General features: G+C 42.7%; 2 protein-coding genes across 2 annotated transcripts in view; one reads left to right on the top strand and one right to left on the bottom strand.

Annotated features, from left to right (window-relative positions):
* The window catches only part of prkx (protein kinase X-linked), a 58,580-nt gene extending 48,180 nt beyond the window's left edge, over nucleotides 1-10,400 (bottom strand). The window contains exons 1-2 of the mRNA XM_080758273.1: nucleotides 10,309-10,400; nucleotides 9,300-9,556 (exon numbers count right to left, since the gene is read on the bottom strand). Of these exons, the coding sequence (XP_080614399.1) occupies nucleotides 9,300-9,474 (175 nt within the window). The 5' untranslated portion in view covers nucleotides 9,475-9,556; nucleotides 10,309-10,400. The remainder of the gene's footprint in view (nucleotides 1-9,299; nucleotides 9,557-10,308) is intronic.
* LOC308311680 (uncharacterized protein) overlaps nucleotides 1-19,566 on the top strand; it is a 200,881-nt gene extending 181,315 nt beyond the window's left edge. Inside the window, exon 6 of the mRNA XM_080758470.1 lies at nucleotides 19,463-19,566. The gene's annotated coding sequence lies outside the window, so the exon portion shown is untranslated. The remainder of the gene's footprint in view (nucleotides 1-19,462) is intronic.
* Nucleotides 19,567-19,796: the final 230 nt, after the last annotated feature.

Raw genomic sequence — 19,796 nt, 5'->3', positions numbered from 1 at the left:
TGCCGTGTTGAAACGTGTTTCGCCATCCAGGCATGTGTGCGGGGGCGCACTGTGCTTGTAGCCGCATTTTGATCACGTCAACACAACAAAAACATCAGGTTACGTGCTGTACTGTACTGTACTTTGTTTTGTTATTCGGCCCAAAACCGAATAGGCCGAAAATGCATTTTTAGCCATTTTCGACCAAATATTTGACGAATATTCGGTGCATCAGTAGGTTTTGAAGAGACTTAAGGCTCATACATACTCCAGTTTTTTTTGGTGATCGCTTATCACCGCGGTGTATAGTTTTTAAAGGGTTGGAAAACTACACCGTTACGTCAGTCGCGGTGATGATCAGCTATCACCGCGGACACAGACCCATCTCTCTGTTTTTTACCATCAGACAAGTCTTTTCACTCTGGAGCTATATCACCCCGTCCACTGATTGGTCTAGAAGTTGGGTAAACCACAGGGAGGCGGGGTCAATCCTTAAGGACGTCACCGCGAGTATGATGGCCTCAACTCTTATCACCGTTTTAGGTGATACGCTATCACCTAAAACGGTGATAACCTATCAAAAGAAAAAAGAGTATGTATGAGCCTTTAGCCTAGTACCAACTACCCAAGTCTTGGATGGATTAAAAATAATTGCTAATTTATAAGCTTATACAACATTGCAATATAATTTAGGCATTTGACTTGATCCAGAGCGATTTACAGTAAGCAAATGCATAGTCCGTGTAGTGCCTCAGTAATCTAGGATCAGTCTAAAGTAAAACAATATAATATATACAAACTATACAAACTATAGGATGCCAGGTCAACAAATGAACCTGGAATCTAAATGACGTTGTAACCTTTGCATGGTCGTCAAGGCTATAGGGCAACTGCTACGGCTATAAAGTACAACTCGGTAGGACCCTATTGACCCTATTTATCGCTGCATGCATAATTGCCTATACTTAATTAATTATGTCTTCACAAAAGTCAAATATTGACAAAATATTCGCTTGGCTGGCTCTACTGAAATGAATGCGCATCAAAAAAAATCGGCAAAAGTTGCATTTTGTTTTAAACCCGCACACACACACACACACACACACACACGCACTCACGCAAGCACGCACGCACGCACGCACGCACACACAGACACACACACACACACACACACACACGCCACCACGACAGCAGAGCGCAAGTGGCCCGCGGGCAAAAGAAATATCCCGATATCCCGAAGAGTTGCCTCGTGATTTCAATGACAATTAAACAACGGCAAACGGATAAGGAGCTTTAGCTTGATTTGTTTTAGGAGGGCAAATCCCCTCTCATCAGACAAAATGGCTCAGCAAATTGGATTTTCTGTGCGGGGCTCATAACTAAAGCCCCCCACGTCACCCCCTTCTCCCCCACCACCACCACCACCACCAGCAGCACTGGATGACCGCTGTATCCCGCTGTCCACATCCCTGGCAGGCATTAAGTTCAGACCTGAATGCATGTGGTTGGATATTATTAAAGCTGGATGAATTCCACAGAGCAGAGCAGCAGCGTGCTTAATAATAAATCACAGCACCTGTTTCAACCAGGCCACCGAAAGAGACAAAACGCTGCACTGTGTTGTTATATAGCGCAGAAACCCCTCATCTCCCCTCTTCTAACTTTTTGTGTTTTTTTCGTAAATTAAACGCCCTGCTCGATCATACCATAGCATCGAAAGTAGCAGACCTACAAGCTTGGGACGTGGCACAAAGCGGCGCTTTTTTTGAGCTTGTAGATCTGCTATACCTTTGATGCTTTTTGTCATGCAGAAAGAGAGAAACCTCTTATTAATATCGACATATTCTAACTTTATGTGTATTTGCGCAAATTAACGCCCCTACTTGGCCCCTACTTCATCATGGTACAGGGTCACACAAAAGCCATCACAAGGTCTGCTACTTTTTGTTGTGCAGGAATCACTTATCTGCGATTATTCTAACTTTTTGTGTTTTGTTGAAAATTAACAGCCTACTTTGACCATGCCACACACAGCGTCACATAAAAAGCATCACAACTTAGTAGCAGATCCACAAGCTCAAAAGCGCCAAGTTTTGAGCTTGTGGATCTGTTCCTTTCGATGTTTTTTTAATCTTAATTCTGAAAAGTAACAGTTTTGGAAGTGTAGTTTCCACCCGGCGGAGAACAGCTGTTCATGAAAACAGGTTTGCCACACAGCCTCTGGGTACAGTCAGTCAGTCAGTCAGTCAGTCATAGGTATGACACACAGCCTCTGGGTACAGTCAGTTATGGTCTCAAATGTCCCGTTGTCCATCAAAAAAAGAAGGAGAACTGGTTCAGTTTTTTTTTTTCCCCCGCTGCCTGATTTTGAACCAGTGTTTCCACTGAAAATGAATTGGTTCAGAACCCTAAATGTTGGTTTGAAACTGGAAAAAAAATACTTTTCTTGCCCCTCGACTGCGAACCACAGTGGGCTATGACTATTCCAACAGGTTGGAAGATGCAGATGTGATAACAACGATGGTAAAAAGCTAAAAGCTAAAAAGAAAGAAGAAGAAAAACAAAAAAAAGAGACAAGAAAGAGGAAACTGTAACTGCCATTGACACTTGAATAAGAAAATGTTTCAAATAGTTACACCACCTAATTCCCCCACAGCCCATGTGCCACATGTTGCTGTGTTATTGGAACTGCATTTTATATAGTATTTGAATGCATTTGTGTATCTTATGTAATGTCGTTTTTATTGTTGTAAACTGCACTGCCGGTGTTCCAAAGACAAATTTCCATTTTATGTCAAATTTAATGGACATTGGACCATTTATCTTTATTGAATTTCCCCCACGTGAAATGGACATTTCGACCAGTCATATTTGACACATTGCTGGCCAGGCATGGAATCGATCAATGGGGTAGGTACTAGGTACTCCTGCTCTCTGCTTAACCCATTCTGACCTGAGATCAGATTCATACGAGGTTTCCACTGGACACACACTGGTCTGATTAACCCATTCTGACCTGAGATCAGATTCTAAAAAATGTCAGTCGTTCTTTGATTTTTCAAAAATAGCAGACCTACAAGCTCGTAGCGCGCCACTCGGTGGCGCGCTATGAGCTTGTAGATCTGCTATTTTTCAATAGCTAAAGCATAACACGATGCCAACACCAAAATGGGTTCCCGTTCAGAATGGGCTAATATCTTCAGCTATACTGTATGCTGGCCCACGATTACAACGGCTCTCTGCTTAACATAATGGGCTTTCACGGAACCGGCAATGAACCGCCGGTTCCGTGAAAGAAGCATCGGTTCTTTCTATAGAACCAAAGTTATTTTGGTAGAAAAAGGGGGCCAGTGTCCCCACAGGGAACCGATATATGATCACACCCCCCTGTTAGGCCTAACACAGTGGTTCCCAAACTTTTCAGGTCAAGATCCAAAAAGAAAGATCAGATGTTATCCCGGGACCCAAACTAGTGAAAATAGCTGCATCTACAAGCACACAATGCGTCATTGTGTTTATTTTTTTATATTTTTTTATATATATTTTTTTAAATGTAGGAAGAAAGATAATGGGATTTTTACTCAAGTCATGACCCATACAAATTGGTCTGTGATCCATAAATAGGTCCCGAACCACTGGGGAAACAGTATCCTAAAGTATATATACAGTACTGTAGGTTCCTATATAAACCCATTGTAACTTCATTTTAACCATGACAGCAGATTCATCAAAAATACCCGTCCTTTTTTCTGGTGACTCATACTGCCCTCCTAATACGTGAGGGGGCCATGTTTTTTTTCCCCCATTTACCGTTTTAATTAATATTTTATAATTCTTTGTTTGTTTTTGTCTCCTCCGTCCTCCTGCTGGAGCCGCTTCTTTTCCCAAAACAATTATTAAAAATAAATGAAAAAAGGAAATGAAAAAACACAGCCACAGTATGATAACCAACCACTGGCCACTGCAGTAGGACACAAACAGTATGATAACCAACCACTGGCCACTGCAGTAGGACACAAACAGTATGATAACCAACCACTGCGGTAGGACACACAGTATGACAACCAACCACTGCAGTAGGAAACAAACAGTATGATAACCAACCACTGCAGTAGGAAACAAACAGTATGATAACCAACCACTGCAGTAGGACACAAACAGTATGATAACCAAACACTGCAGTAGGACACAAACAGTATGATAACCAAACCACTGCAGTAGGAAGCAAACAGTATGATAACCAACCACTGCAGTATGACACAAACAGTATGATAACCAACCACTGCGGTAGGACACAAACAGTATGATAACCAACCACTGCGGTAGGACACAAACAGTATGATAACCAACCACTGCGGTAGGACACAAACAGTATGATAACCAACCACTGCAGTAGGACACAAACAGTATGATAACCAACCACTGCATTAGGACACAGTATGATAACCAACCACTGCAGTAGGACACAAACAGTATGATAACCAACCACTGCAGTAGGACACAAACAGTATGATAACCAACCACTGCAGTAGGACACAAACCATATGATAACCAACCACTGCGGTAGGACACAGACAGTACGATAACCAACCACTGCGGTAGGACACAAACAGTATGATAACCAACCACTGCAGTAGGACACAAACAGTATGATAACCAACCACTGCAGTAGGACACACAGTATGATAACCAACCACTGCAGTAGGACACACAGTATGATAACCAACCACTGCAGTAGGACACAAACAGTATGATAACCAACCACTGCAGTAGGACAGACAGTACGATAACCAACCACTGCAGTAGGACACAAACAGTACGATAACCAACCACTGCAGTAGGACAAACAGTATGATAACCAACCACTGCAGTAGGACACACAGTATGATAACCAACCACTGCAGTAGGACACAAACAGTATGATAACCAACCACTGCAGTAGGACACAAACATTTTGATAACCAACCACTGCGGTAGGACACAAACAGTATGATAACCAACCACTGCAGTAGGACACAAACAGTATGATAACCAACCACTGCAGTAGGACACAAACAGTATGATAACCAACCACTGCAGTAGGACACAAACAGTATGATAACCAACCACTGCATTAGGACACAAACAGTATGATAACCAACCACTGCAGTAGGACACAAACAGTATGATAACCAACCACTGCAGTAGGACACAAACAGTATGATAACCAACCACTGCAGTAGGACACAAACAGTATGATAACCAACCACTGCAGTAGGACACAAACAGTATGATAACCAACCACTGCAGTAGGACACAAACAGTACGATAACCAACCACTGCGGTAGGACACAAACAGTATGATAACCAACCACTGCAGTAGGACACAAACAGTACGATAACCAAACCACTGCAGTAGGACACAAACAGTATGATAACCAACCACTGCAGTAGGACACAAACAGTATGATAACCAACCACTGCGGTAGGACACAAACAGTATGATAACCAACCACTGCGGTAGGACACAAACAGTATGATAACCAACCACTGCAGTAGGACACAAACAGTACGATAACCAACCACTGCGGTAGGACACACAGTATGAGAGCCAACGTGAGAGCAGAGCCTCCCTTCCACTAAATGCAAAACTGGGTTGTTTCTAAAGCAGAAGTGGGAGCGAGGCCGACGCCGGCCAGGTAGATGGAGCCCGAGGGCATGAGTGAGCTAATGAATGTTTAATTGGGCCGCTGAACTGAAGTCTCCTCTTTTTGGCCCGGGCTCCCAATATGCTTTTAGGATAAACATAGAATGGGAAACTGATACGGGGCTTCCTCCGAGATGCAGGCCAGGCCAGGCAGGCAGCAGATCTGGACCCTCTCCTCTTCCCCCTCACATGCCAACGCTTTCAAAAAGCAATCAGCTAGATTGAGAAGGGATCACTCTTCTTGTGGAATGAGAGAGAGCAGCATTCTTTTAAAAAAGCACCTCCTCCCATCCAGCTCCATCAGCGTTGACCCCTGTGTGACCTATGATCCGTACCTGGATGGACTGTCCTCATTTCAGTCTTCCCTGTCAGAGAGGCGGAAAGTCGTTTGCGAGAAGAAGCCATCAGCATTCTGCATGGCGGCTAACGTCATTACAACTTTATTATATAATTAATCGAGTAGAGAAACTCCTCCCGTATGCTCTAATCCAGGGACGTTCACGTTCAGGGGCCGAGGACCTCTTAGCTGAGAAAGAGAGATGAAGCAAGGACCCCCCCCCCACACACACACACAAATTGCGTTGCGTCATCGACAGCTCCATCTTCAGCGTTGTGTATATTATTACACATTATCTTTTCTATTAATAGGTCACCTGGAAGAACTTCAAATCTTCAGAAAGAAAAGTTTATGAAATATATATAGTATATACTGTATATAATGCTAAAGGTGAAATCTGTCTTCATCAAGGCAACAAATCTGTTTCAATCTTCCCCATACTAAATCCACTACAGACAAAGCAAAGCATCTCGGCCGCTGTCAAAAAGGCCTTGATATTAACAATGGGTGGGGGGGAGGGCTAGTTTAAAGGCATTACAAAGTCGGGCCGGAAAAGTGTCAAGAGGACTGGCTGAGCCCAAATGCTTTGAGCTCCAAAGCTTGCGTATCGTCGGACTGGGATTTGTATATCCCAATTTCAGATTTGCATAGTTTAACTTGGACCACTTCAGCCTTTATCTGCTTGTTTCATTTATACCACACCCACTGTGTGGAAATTCACATGGAAGGTCAGAGTTTATGCAACAGAGAAAATGGATATGAAGGAAATGTTATCGGGGCGTCCTGTCCTAATAGTCCTATGCAATAGAACTCCATCATCAAACACATAAACATGTACACTGTCGACGTTTATGACCCATTTATTTATAACGTGCTTTCACGATGCATGAGAATTCATGCAGCCTTTAATTAACCATATGAACCTCCCCCTAGTGTATTCTGCATTGAACATTCTGCGAAAATAGATCTACAAGTTCACAACGCGGCACGTTATTTTTGGCAAAAGACATTTAGTGTCGAGGGAGAAGAAGAAAATAAAAACATGTGGGACGCAGGTCAACAAAAATACATAGGGTATAATTAACTTGTGTCAAGCAGTAAACAAACAAACAGAGGAGCTTTCCATGTTTGTCTGGCTAAGAAATGTTCCCTGATCATCGCCATGCTTTTACAGTCCAGCGTGTCCATGATTTCCATCCTGAGTGCCTTTGAAATTTTGATTTGTTAGCCTACTGGCAACGAACAGATCACAAGATCACTGCATACACAGGGCAATTGTGGGCCTGCCCTTCATGTTCAGTTATAGGCGAGTATATGCAACAACTGCCCTTCAACGTCATACAGTATCAGTAGTTTCCTCCTAGTATTTTCCAAGAAAGATTTTTGTTACCAACAAGGTCACATAATTTCATCCTTCATTCACGCATTACTACACTTAGATGTGGGCACACCCAACACGCATGCACGCATCTAAACTTGTTTTTGAACGACCCATAAAGAATATTTATTCATATTATATATATATATCTCAAATAGCAGATATACAAGCTCACAACAAGCTTGTAGATCTGCTAATTTTCACAAAGGTTATCTGTGGAACGACCGAGTCAGAACAAAATTGAATGCCTCAACTCCTACAATCCTGTAGTGCTCATCAGGGTGAGGGGGTCCCCAGTTAAAATATGATTATTTATTTATAATTTTTTTGTGGGGACCCCAGTTTAAATATGATTTTGGCGGTGGTCCCCAGTTCAAATATGATTATTTTGGGGATACTGACCTGTAAAGTTGCCCTCTGTATCTTTGACACTTATCAGGCCGATTACACGATGGCCAAAACGGGAGACTTTTCTTGAGCTAATCTCATCATCATGTCTCTCTAGGTCGTCCTCAGACGAGCCCTCTATCCTTCCCTCCATGTGGCAAAGACTCAAAGTCAAAATATTATTAGAAAACAGTTTTTGGAAAAGCTATCGCTATCTAATGGGCTTGCTGCTGTCAAGGCCCAGAAGCCAGAACAGAGCACTGATCTCACTGATCGTCCAAAACTATTGACATAGTTTTGACCTTGTTGCAGAGACACGGATTGATCAGTGATAAAGATGGCATTCTGTCTGTGAGCATGATAATGTATCGTTTTTTGCCTCTCACCCAAAGTTCAGTAACTACCGGCAGCATACTTTTGGTTTTTCACAGACTTATTTGTGTATCCCAAAGGTCAAATTAGCCTTTGTGATTGTGGGAGAAAAACAAGATATGAAACAGCTATACAATTAGTGTAATAGCCTCTCACCAGAGCGAGATTACGTGACGTGACCCACATCTCCAGAGGCCATGGCCTTTACATTTGAATACAGTGGCTCTAAAAACTTTAGATTTATGCCCCGGACCCCAATAACACATGGAAAACTTTACATTTAGGCCACGGACCCCCTGTACACATGGAACCGTACCAAATGGACCCTTAGAGACCTGTAAGGTCCGTAAGGTCCAGTTGTACACTCTCAAGAGTTACTAGCAATCATTTACCTGGGGACTGACACCCTGGGACCCCCTCAAGGACCCTTGTGGGGTCTCCGAAGTCCGAACGCCACTTCGAGAACCACTGAAATGAAAGGGAGCGTAGTGATGTTCCCCGGCTGCTAACCCTAACCCCTAAGAAGGTACAGTAAGTGGGGAACATAGATCCCGGGGAACATAAGACCCGTAGCACATAGAACGGACATCAATATGTCTGTATACACGGACAATTGTGTCCGTCCGTGGCATATTATAATATTGTCCTCTCATTTTGAATGTCCAAAATGTAATTGTGAAATCCACCACAAGCCAGCATGGTGACGACGAGTCCGACCCCTGCCCGGGGAAACATAGAACCTGGGGGAACATGGGGACGACACCCGGAAACAACTAACTCACCCACTGTGGCGAGTTTGCTTTCAGGTCGCGGACCCCGGCAGACCGGGCAACCATCAAGAAACACAACACGAGATGATATCTGTCTAAACACCTGAATGTGGCCAGTGTGAACAAGTGTGAACCCATAGTCATATCGAGGTATGATTTTTTTTTTATCAAAGACCCAGAATTTTGTTTGTGTTAAATTGAAATTTTACCTATCATTTTAGAATGGACAATTAACTTTTCGGGCAAGTGGGCATGACCTGTACTTGCCTGACGGGCAAGTGCCCTGAGAGTGTCAAACTGTCAACCGCTGTGAGCACATGCTAGAACCTGGGGGAACATAGAACCTGGCATAGGGATGATCGATGCCCCCGGAAGGAAGGATTAACTCACCCACTGTGGCGATGTTGTCCAGGTCATCCAGACAGTAGGTGCGGCTGTTGGGTGGCGTTTCTTCCCCAGGGGAGCAGGAGGACACCACAGAGGAAGAGTTGGCGGCGTTGGTCCTTCCATCCTTCACACCGTTCAGCTCGTTGTTCAAGCCGACCTTTGCTTTGGACGAGGCCATGTTGTTTCTGTTTGTTTTGTCTTGTTTTTGGCTTCTTTTCTTTTTAGGGATGGGGGTTTCTTTGTTTTTATCCTCCTATCTCCTGCACGTAGGACGATAAGTTATAGTTCAAGTTCACTATGTTGAGGACTGACAATCCACCATGACACCAATAATAAATAACCAGTTTTGCAAAGGGAATATGATACTTTTTTGGCAGCAGTGACAGGAGCAGAGGCAGCTTTCAGTTCATGTGTCTTTGTCTTGGCTTGTTTTTGTTTTTTTTAGCACACTCAGCATCAGGCTTTGGTTCTGACTTGGACCCAGGGCTATAGCTCAGTACTGTAGCAGCTAGGTTCCTCTTTTGGGACGGGGTTAAGTTATTTACTTCCGCCTCGTTCACTTAAAACACCATTAGATATATCGATGGACTGATTGAGTAAGAAGGACCCCAATGGGAACAAAGACAGCCAATATATGCTTTCTTGTGTTTTAAATCCTCTTAGCAGAGCTTGTATTGAACTGTACTTTCCTGTGCTTTTTTTCCTCTCCTGCAAACTGTTCAAAAAGTATCCAATCAATCAGAAAGCGCCATTACGCAACACATAAAAGTAAACAAGCAACGGTAGGCTAATGGTGACAGGTGTACACACTGTAGAGACCAATGCGAACCTTTAGCAGGCTAAAGCTAGCGGCTAGCAACCCTCCTCCGTTCAGTTTAACAGCATTCTGTCCCATATGTGTGGTTCGGGTTGTTGTGAAGGTTTTAGAAGCTACGGTATATCACTAAACTAAACGCGGTCTCACAGGGGTCGTAGTGGGATGATGAGAGTCCTGGTTGTGTCCGTTCCTAACCTCCATTGTTGTTGTCCGGTGGTCCTATCGGTCATTCAGTGTCCGTCCATGGAGAGCCTCACCCAGCGCTCTCCCCTCTGTCTGTCTGGGGCTGCTACAGAGTACAGTAACAGCCAACACAACAACCAACCAACCGTCCAACCCGGAAGACAAGCGGCACGGCACCCTCTGTTGACAAAAATGCAGCCAATGGGAACGCAGTTCTGTCGCGAAGCTTGGCCAATGGCGTGTCGGGGGAGGGGCGCGGCCGTCTCTGCTCCTTCTCCCCCCTCTCTGTCATGTTTGACAGTTTGATTGATTGATTGATGAATGTATTAACAGATTGGAGAATTACAGTACATTTCAAGCACAACTCAATACAAAACTGTTAACTGTGGACGACAACAAAAAGTATTACACTTGTTTACAATAGGGCCCACCATGTTCAATTCATCATGACTTGACACAAGGGCTTATAGGGCGTAGGATTATAATTATGTCAAAAATAATACTTTAAAATCAGGGTGGGGGAACAAACTGACTAAATGCAATCTGTATATATTATGTAAAAAATTACTATAAACAGACCAGGTTACAACAGGGGGAAAACAACCATGTAATTAGATTATAGGCCTATAGTCACATTATCAAGGATAGCTTGATTCGATTTTTTATTCGATTGCTTTGTTTTAATATTTCCAAAAAACCCACGCCCATGCACGAGCTCAGCAGCAGGACAGTATATGCACATGGCCTCTTTTCCACCAAAATAACGTTGGTTCTAGACCTGGTTCCGTTCTAGATTCTTGAAACCTTTCACAGAACCATGATGCATTTCATTTTCAGTGGAAACACTCTGAACTGGTTCAATATTAGGCAAATAACTGAACCAGTTCAATCCCGGTAGAAAAGGAGCCTTTGTTTTCCTTTACTCCGGTTTTTCTCAAAGTTTTTCACAATACTTATTTCTAATAATATTTATTTGGCCACGGACATCATCTGAAAAGGTTGTGTACTCTAAAGAGAAGAGTTGTGTTAAAGGTATATTCAGTGATTTCACTTAATTCAAATATCACTTATTTTTTTGTTTTGTTGTGATAATCCTCCCTAATATAGAGTGACCATATAAGGAGTTCCTCCCTGTCCCCAGTTAACCCCTGGGGTAAAAAAAAACGTAGGTTTGATGCATTTAACAAGAGTTAAATTATTGTTAAACATCTGCGTCACTTAATTTATAAGAAGTGTACAATTAAAGAATGTAGAAGAAAAGCTAGCTTGCCTGTAATCTCTCCTGTACTGTACCAACATATTCTATGACAAGTTTTGGGTCTGAGGCTGAGAGGCTAAATGTCATGTTGGTCCGTTGCTTAAATGCAGAATAAATAATGAACCTTGACATGAAAAGCGTTGACCTGTCCTAGAAAGGGGACCGTACCTTCCCTTTGGGACCTTTACCTTATGTTCCCTCAGTCAGCCCTATGTTCCCTCAGCCCTATGTTCCCTCAACCAAGTACTCCCTGACTACAGTAGGCTATCCTCCGGTAGCCACGCCCCCTCTCCCCTCCACAATATGCTACAAACAAACAAAGACATGAGGTATAGTATTAGTAACACGAGTGATAGGCTATAAATAAACAACGCATTATGTGACTTTTACACCTCATGGAAGTTGAGTGGAGTTGTCTGGGTTGTTAGGAAGAGAAGTGCCAAGTGTGTGACAGTTTCAAATAGAAGTTAATGTGATTTTTATTCTGCAGGTGAGTTTATAGCTACCAATGCTAAACATTAACGTGCGCGCGTGCGTGAGAGAGAGAGAGAGAGAGAGAGAGAGAGAGAGACAGAGAGAGAGAGAGAGAGAGAGAGGATGGGATGGGTGATATGAACAAACAAAATGTAGCTGAACTTCTTTGGCCAGTTCCCACTTGTAAAAGAGACGCAGTCTCAATGTGTTTTTATACTGGCTAAATAAAAACCAGTAGCACTAGGACTTAATTGTGTTGTGACAGGATATAATATAAATGTAGTGAAGGCCTATACTACACCAGAATGCTATGTGCAGTTACTAAACATCCAAGGCTGAGTGAGAAGATGGCAGCAAGGGGAATGACACCATAAGCTTTAAGGTAGAAATAATTAAGAAATTGAGCTGCCCAAGAGCCACATATAACTGTTACTCTGACTGTACCCTGTCTGTCACTCGCAACAAGCAACAGCAGACAAACATACTGCTCTTGCAGCTCACTTTCTTCTTTCTACCGTACTTGTACTCAAAGCTTATGGTGTCTCTCTCTCTCTCAACCTGCTCCACAGGTACACAAGCCAGGGTGATGATCCCAGACCCCCAAGCTCAGCTTCTTCTCAGCCCTGACCCCGAGTCTGTTAATTCTCCTGTGACATGCTGTGAGTGCTGTATCCTAGAGCCTGTGTGCCCTGCCCTACTGTAAACTTTACTACACCAGAATGCTATGTGCAGTACTAAACAAACAAGGCTGAGTGAGAAGATGCCAGCAAGGGGAATGAGGCTGGTCGGTGCCATTGATACTGGGAGGAAAGTACTGGCCAGATATATGGAGGATGGACATGACTGGAGACGCCGCTGGAGGGCTCATCATGAAGTCTCTATCCATGGGTTTCACAGCTTGACCCGGCCTGGACATCGCTTACACTGTACACAACTGATGAAGTCAAGTATAGAAGATGGCACAAGGTAGGAACCTTTTTGAGCGGTGCCTAACCACTCCAACTAACTAGACTGGCTAATAAGCCAGACTAATATCACACAAGCCAACGGCTGATTCGGTCTGGCTTATTAGCCAGGCTATACCAACTAACCGCTATATGTCTGTCTGTCTGTCTGTCTGTCTGTCCGCCCGTCCCTATGTTTGGGACACACACACGCACACGCACGCGCACACATACACAAACAGTGCCGCTCAGTTCAGACAGGTCTAAAGAAATTGCTTCTTTGCTGCTGCTGCTTGTGTTGTATGCTGTGTGTATGCTTGCTGTGTACTGTACTGTGTTTACTAGTGTGATTCAAGCGGATGTAGTATTACTGTCATTTTGAGACCCAATGTCTGCATGGCAAAGTTCTGACATTCAGTAACTATTTCTGTCTTTGGAATTGAATGCTACAGTTTGTATGTTGTTATATTTGCCGTTGAAGGTGAATGTGAAGGTGAATGTGAGTTAATTGTAAGTTACGGGGAACAGTATTTTTTATTTAACCAGTAAACCATCTTGGACCAAGTCAAATTTGGATGAAATGTAAGACGGCAGGTCACCCAGAATGGCTTTATAAATGAAAATATGCCAATGCTGCAGCCTGCGAGATGCCAATGAGAACCAACCGACTGCAGCATACAACGTGCAGTGATGTGTTCAGTATGTGTACAGTATGTGGCTCTTGACTACTTCAATGAACGTATGGCTGAATTTGCCATTTCCTTTCGAGCTAGAGGTTTTGTAGCCTGGTTTCCAGCCTGATTCGCTGCGTTCCGTGACTTGTTTTGTTTTGTCACAGTAGCAAAAGTGACAAAACCAATCATGGACAATTTGCAACAGTTATGTAACTGTCCTGACCTCATTTATTTCAACAGACAGATGTGTTGATTTAGGACCTATTGGAGGTTGGATTCTTGTAAATAAATATACAGCATCGTGGCTATATACGAGTGTGCAGCCCTTTTCTAATTTTTACTCGTTTATTGCCTTAGGCCAGCACCTCACCAACACTGGTGTGCGCCCTTTCCTGTTTTGATTTATGGAGGACCCTCAGTGTGGGGCAGACCCCTAATGGGGGGGGGGGGGGGGGGGGGGCGGGGGCTTCCCTGCACATGCTGCGAACCAGCCCTGCCCACCCTACACAATAGTAGTGGTTCCCACTTCCCAGTTCCCAGGTTGCGGGTCAGGTTGGTGGTCCCTGGGTCAAAATCTGTTGAACACCTCTGCTTTACCCAATCGAGACCCCGGCCAGACCAGTGGTGGAAAGTAATTTAAGTACATTTACTCAAGTACTGTATACTTAAGTAACATTGTGAGTTACCTGTAGTTTGACTATTTCCAATACTTTTACTGATAGGCCTATACTCCACTACGTCTTGGATCCCAATATTGTGCTTTTACTCCACTATTTGAAAACTTTTGTTACAATTACTTCTACAAAACATAAATGCTTTTTTAAATGCCTACATTTGAAACCTTTTGCATAATGACTTATTTTTTTCCCTTTGTATTACATGTTGTTGATACCAATACTGTTTTACTTTTTACTCTAGTACATTTCGAATTCTGGACTTTTCTATATTGCACTATTGATACTTTAACTTTTAGTAAAAAGTGTGAGTACTTTTGCCACCGCTGCCCAGCCAGCCAGACCTCAGTCTGACCCCCCCCCAACACTCTCAGAGTTGTGGTCCTTGCAGACTGGACGTGTTTTTCGGAAAACCGACGGAAAAACGCTGCTAAGAATCCGAAAAACGCAGCAGTGCAGAGCAGTGTTGTTTTTGGCAGCGATTTTAGATTTTAGTTTTAGTCATATATAGTCTTTTGAATTTGAACTAAAAGGAAAACTTCCTTTTAGTTTTAGTCACATTTTAGTCACCAGGAATGTCTTAGTGTTAGTCTAGTTTTAGTCGACTAAATATACAGCTGATTTAGTCGACTAAAATGTATTTTGGCGGGCCTTGATGCTGTCGTAATGACTGATTTTACACTAGCTGAAAATAGCAGATCTACAAGCACACTTGTTGTCAACAGTAGATCTGTAGATCTGCTATTTTCAGCATGCAACCAAGTGTAAAATGACTTATACTGGATCTCTTGTCCACTAGTCCCTTCCTAACATTTTAGTCTAGTTTTTCTACCTGTTGACGAAATTGTCAATACATTTAGTCTTAGTTTTAGTCATCATAGCTTAGTTTTCATTTAGTCTCCATTTAGTTTTCGTCAGTGAAAAATGGTAGTCGACGGACATTCGTCTTAGTTTTAGTCGACGAAAACAACACCTTTATGGTGGTCCAAAAGGCTTGAGAACCAAGTAACCGCGCTCTAATCCAATGAACCACAACCGCCATCATCTAATGTGTACTCAGTAAACTGAGCACATTTCACAGTAATTCGACCCGGCCCTGCTTAAAATAGCCTGTGGTCGGTCGGGTTGGGTTGGGTTACTTTTTATTCAGTGGTCGGAGGCTCATTGGAGGAAACCCAAGACGTGTGAGCTATAAAATACTCAACGTCATCGCAGCTGTCGCCATGTCAGTCCTTGCATGACTTCACACAATTCGTGCAGTTTCCCCAAGGAGTGGGTCGGGAGTCGGACCCATGTTTCATGATTAGTTTAACCCATTTTGGGGCGGGAACCCCTTTTGGTGTTAGCATTATGTTATGCTTTAGCTATTTTTGAAAGAATCATGAAAATGTGGCGCAAACTGTCAGGATTTAGAAGATTTTTTTTTTAATTTTGAGGTCAGGCGGAAAAAAGTCACAACTTCAAAACATATTTTTAAAGAAATCGAATAATTTCCATAAATCATTATAATAATAATACTACTACTACTACTAATAATAAAACGTTTATGAAGTAGTGAAAATAACCGATCTACAAGCTTATAACGTGGAGATTGTAGAGTCTAGATCTGTAGAGTCAGAGTCTAGTTTGGGTCCCGGTCAACAGTCTAATTTCTCTTTTTGGGTCTTTAGCTAAAAGGTTTGGGAACCACTCATGTATCAGGTACACAGTGTGACCAAAATAGTGGGTCATTTATGGGTCACAGACCCATTTTTATGTAGAGTAAATTTTGTGCATTTCTTTATTGTCTCCAAGAATAAAGAGGTACTGAAAATAGCTCTCTGTCCGACACTTTGTGAGCTTGTAAATCAGCTGTTTTCAACTAGTTTAGTCCCGGGGTTGGGGGGGGACATAAAGTTGCTCTTTTCGGTCACGAGCACTGCAAGCTTGAAACCAGAGCTTAATTGTGTAACGCCCGGATATCGAACCCGGGTCTCCCTGTGAAAAGCCAACACCTTAACCACTAACCTAAAGGGAAATTCCCCCTTGGCTTGGGGAAGCTATTAGGTTTTAGGTAATTGGGCAGAGGCTCGGATCCACTATTCTTCTTGCTACACATTACGTCATGTCTTAGGCGCGATTCATACTCCTATTTTAGAGCCGAATAAAAGTCGGTTCGGCGCTGTAGAGCCTACAATGTGACGTCATTTGAGGTTCGGGGGGGGGGGGGGGGGTACCGTCCTAATGTCGGATGCCCCTAGAATGAGTGAATAGGTGAAGGGGATCAATGTCACATGATTCCTTGTTATTCCTAGTGATTATATTGACCAAATCGCCAAAGGTTTAGAATCTTTGGTGCCAATGGGTGGTCCCTTTTTCATTTTTCACAAGATCAGTGGTTGTTGCAATGCTATGATGAAAAGAAAAACAATGTAACAATGTGTAGGTTCCCTATGCAATTACAGTGGTAAGCTGTGTTGTTTTCACCCCATGAAGGAATGGCATTTTTTACTTCTACTCAACTGAAGTTTTGAATGCAGGGCTCTTACCAGTAACGGAGTATTTTGATATTGCGTTGTTGCTACTTTTACTCAAGCAATAAAAATCAGATTACCTCTCCCACTACTGCTAATAGCCTCACTCAGTTACAGCGGCAGTCTCTAGTCTTAAATATAAATTTCTTAAACGTATAAATCATACACGGTCTCCAGTGGAATCTAAAAGGAATTACAGATTGTGTAGCGCGACCCCATAAATCAAACGAAACACAATTTAGATATCCTCATTTACAAGCGCCCTCCTTTATTTTTTCACCTCGCTATAACTTCAAACTTTCCCTCTCGCATAATAGCGAACAGAGCAGAAAGGGGTTTAGTTTTTTGCATTCTTCTAAAGCAGTTTGCGAGCCACGAATGTAATAGAGATATATCTGATGTCGAGCTGGAGGTGGGCCTAACATTCTGCACTTATGTCCTCGGGCTGTGAAACGATTTGGCACTCCACAAGCATATCTGTCAAACCTCAGAACGTTAAGGCTGGAGAGAGAAGATGTCTGAGAGATTCATGCATTATTCTGCCGGTTGATTCCTCAATATTCACCTAACCCTTCTGTGATGACGATGTGTCGATGGCTACGAAGTATTTGGGTTCATATACTGTATATCTTCTTTCCTAAAAGGACTTTCTAGGAAGGGTATGGTCAGCCTGCAATGACATGCATAAGATCTGGTCATCCCAGCTTAGTAAGATGTTAAAAAATATTTAGGACGACCGTTGAGCCGATTCTATACTCTATGGCTCCGAGACATGGACACTTTCAAAGAAACTAGAGAAACGGTTGGATGGCACTTACACCCGCCTTCTAATGAGAGTGCAACATCTGTCTTGGAAGAGCCACCCATCGACTAATCTAATATACAGCAACCTTCCCCGTGTTTCTTCACTAGTCCGATCCAGAAGAACACAGTTTGCCGGCCACTGCTACAATGAGGTTATATCTTCTCTTTTTCTCTGGAGTCCTGCCTCAAAGCAGACCAGAGGTAGAAAACTGTCGTTCCCTGATGTCATCGCTATAGGGACACATGCATCAGTAAGCTAAGCAGGAACTGGGGGTGGCAATGAAGGACCGGAAAGTCTGGCGTGGCATTGTGAAATCCATGATCTCGACCCCGGTCGAGAAATGATGATGATGAACCCTTCTGTGTCATCCAACATCAACAAAAGTAGTATACTGTAGCATCACAATTAGTTTAACCACTTTTATCCATTATATTATACTTAGATTATACATCAAGCCTTTACGCAGTTCCTAGTTTATTTTCTATTTTGTTGTAAACCGTTGTTTACGTTGTGAGCTTGTAGATCGGTGTGAAAGTGTAAAAATCAGCTCTTATGAGTCACGACGCCATCAAGGCCTGCCAAAATACATTTTCGTCAACAAAAGTAACTGTAAAATCTTTGATATTACGACGATATTTGGTCGACTAAAACTAGACTATAATTTTCAAAAGACTATGACTAAAACTAAAACATATCTGCCGATACCGATTCTGAACCACAATGGAAACAAGCCCTATATGCCTGTTAATAAAGTATTCAATCAGTCAATAATACTTTTCAGATAATATACTTTTATTTGCAAGTGTCTTCACTACTGAATGACTACAGAATGAAATGAGTACACAAATTAAATGTATAATTTAGCCATTATTGCGTCATGCAATATTGATGAAAATAATCTGCTTTATTTTGAGACCGATCCGATTCCGATATGGTATTGTTATGGCCGATTATATTGTGCTTCTCTACGAGTTACAACTACATCAAATTGTGCTGTCAAAAATCAAGCCAAGTAAAAAAAACACCGTGAGCAATTTGTGTGAATGTGTGAATGCTGAGCTCACAGGCATCGAGAGAAATCATTTGTGAATTTATTTTCCACGATGTGCTTTCATTGTATCAAGAGACTCTTAGCGGCACTGTTGCCGCCATTATATCCCACTCATACATGCATCCCCCATCTGCTGCATTCGCTCATGATATGACCAACCAACTGTGTAATTTGCCTTTGCAAACTGTGTGAGCTGTGCTGGGGTGTTTTACTTAAGTAAATAAACACCACAATGTAGGAATGCTCAGTTATACAGCAAGTAAAATATTCCAAAGTTACAGGCATTGGCATCAACATCTATCTATAAAAGTCTCTGTGTGTACGTACATCTGGACAGACAGACAGACAGACAGACAGATCTATCTCCATATGGGCATAAAACCAAAAGGGAAACGGAACGATATTTATAGATATTTCTGGTCAACTGGCAATTGGACTGACTTCCCACTCAGCACATCGCTCCCTCGGGTCCTCTGGCACACACACACACACGGTCATATTGAAAATGGATCGGTCAGGCGGTTCTCGAGGTTATGTGGGGGGCACACACAGACAGACAGACAGACAGACAGAGAGTCCAACCATTTATTGAGATTTCCAATTGACCTTCTGTCGCTCCCTGGCAGCTCGGGGGATTTGCACTTTGTAAAACCTGGGCACTAAACTAACCAGTTGGGGTAATTGGGGCGACATGGAAGCATTACTGTTGACAACATCATTTTCAGTGTTGTTTTGGACCCAGTTCAACCTCGTTGAGCACGAAAAGCAGCCAGGGAAATATTAACCCATTCTGACCTGAGATCAGATTCATACGAGGTTTCCACGGGACACACACTGCTCTGATGAACCCATTCTGACCTGAGATCAGATTCTAAAAATGTCAGTCGTTCTTCGATTTTTCAAAAAATAGCAGACCTACAAGCTCGTAGCGCGCCACTCGGTAGCGCGCTATGAGCTTGTAGATCTGCTATTTTTCAATAGCTAAAGCATAACATGATGCCAACACCAAAACGGGTTCCCGTTCAGAATGGGTTAAAGCGTGATTTCAAGAGATCACTTTGCAAGGTTAATGGAACAAACATTTATTTGACGGATGGATGCTATGTT

Source organism: Protomyctophum bolini (assembly GCF_963924005.1).
Source record: "Protomyctophum bolini genome assembly, chromosome: 24".
Classification (NCBI taxonomy): Eukaryota; Metazoa; Chordata; class Actinopteri; order Myctophiformes; family Myctophidae; genus Protomyctophum; species Protomyctophum bolini.
Note: the sequence above shows the minus strand (reverse complement) of the source record. Positions and strands in the feature narration are given on the sequence as shown.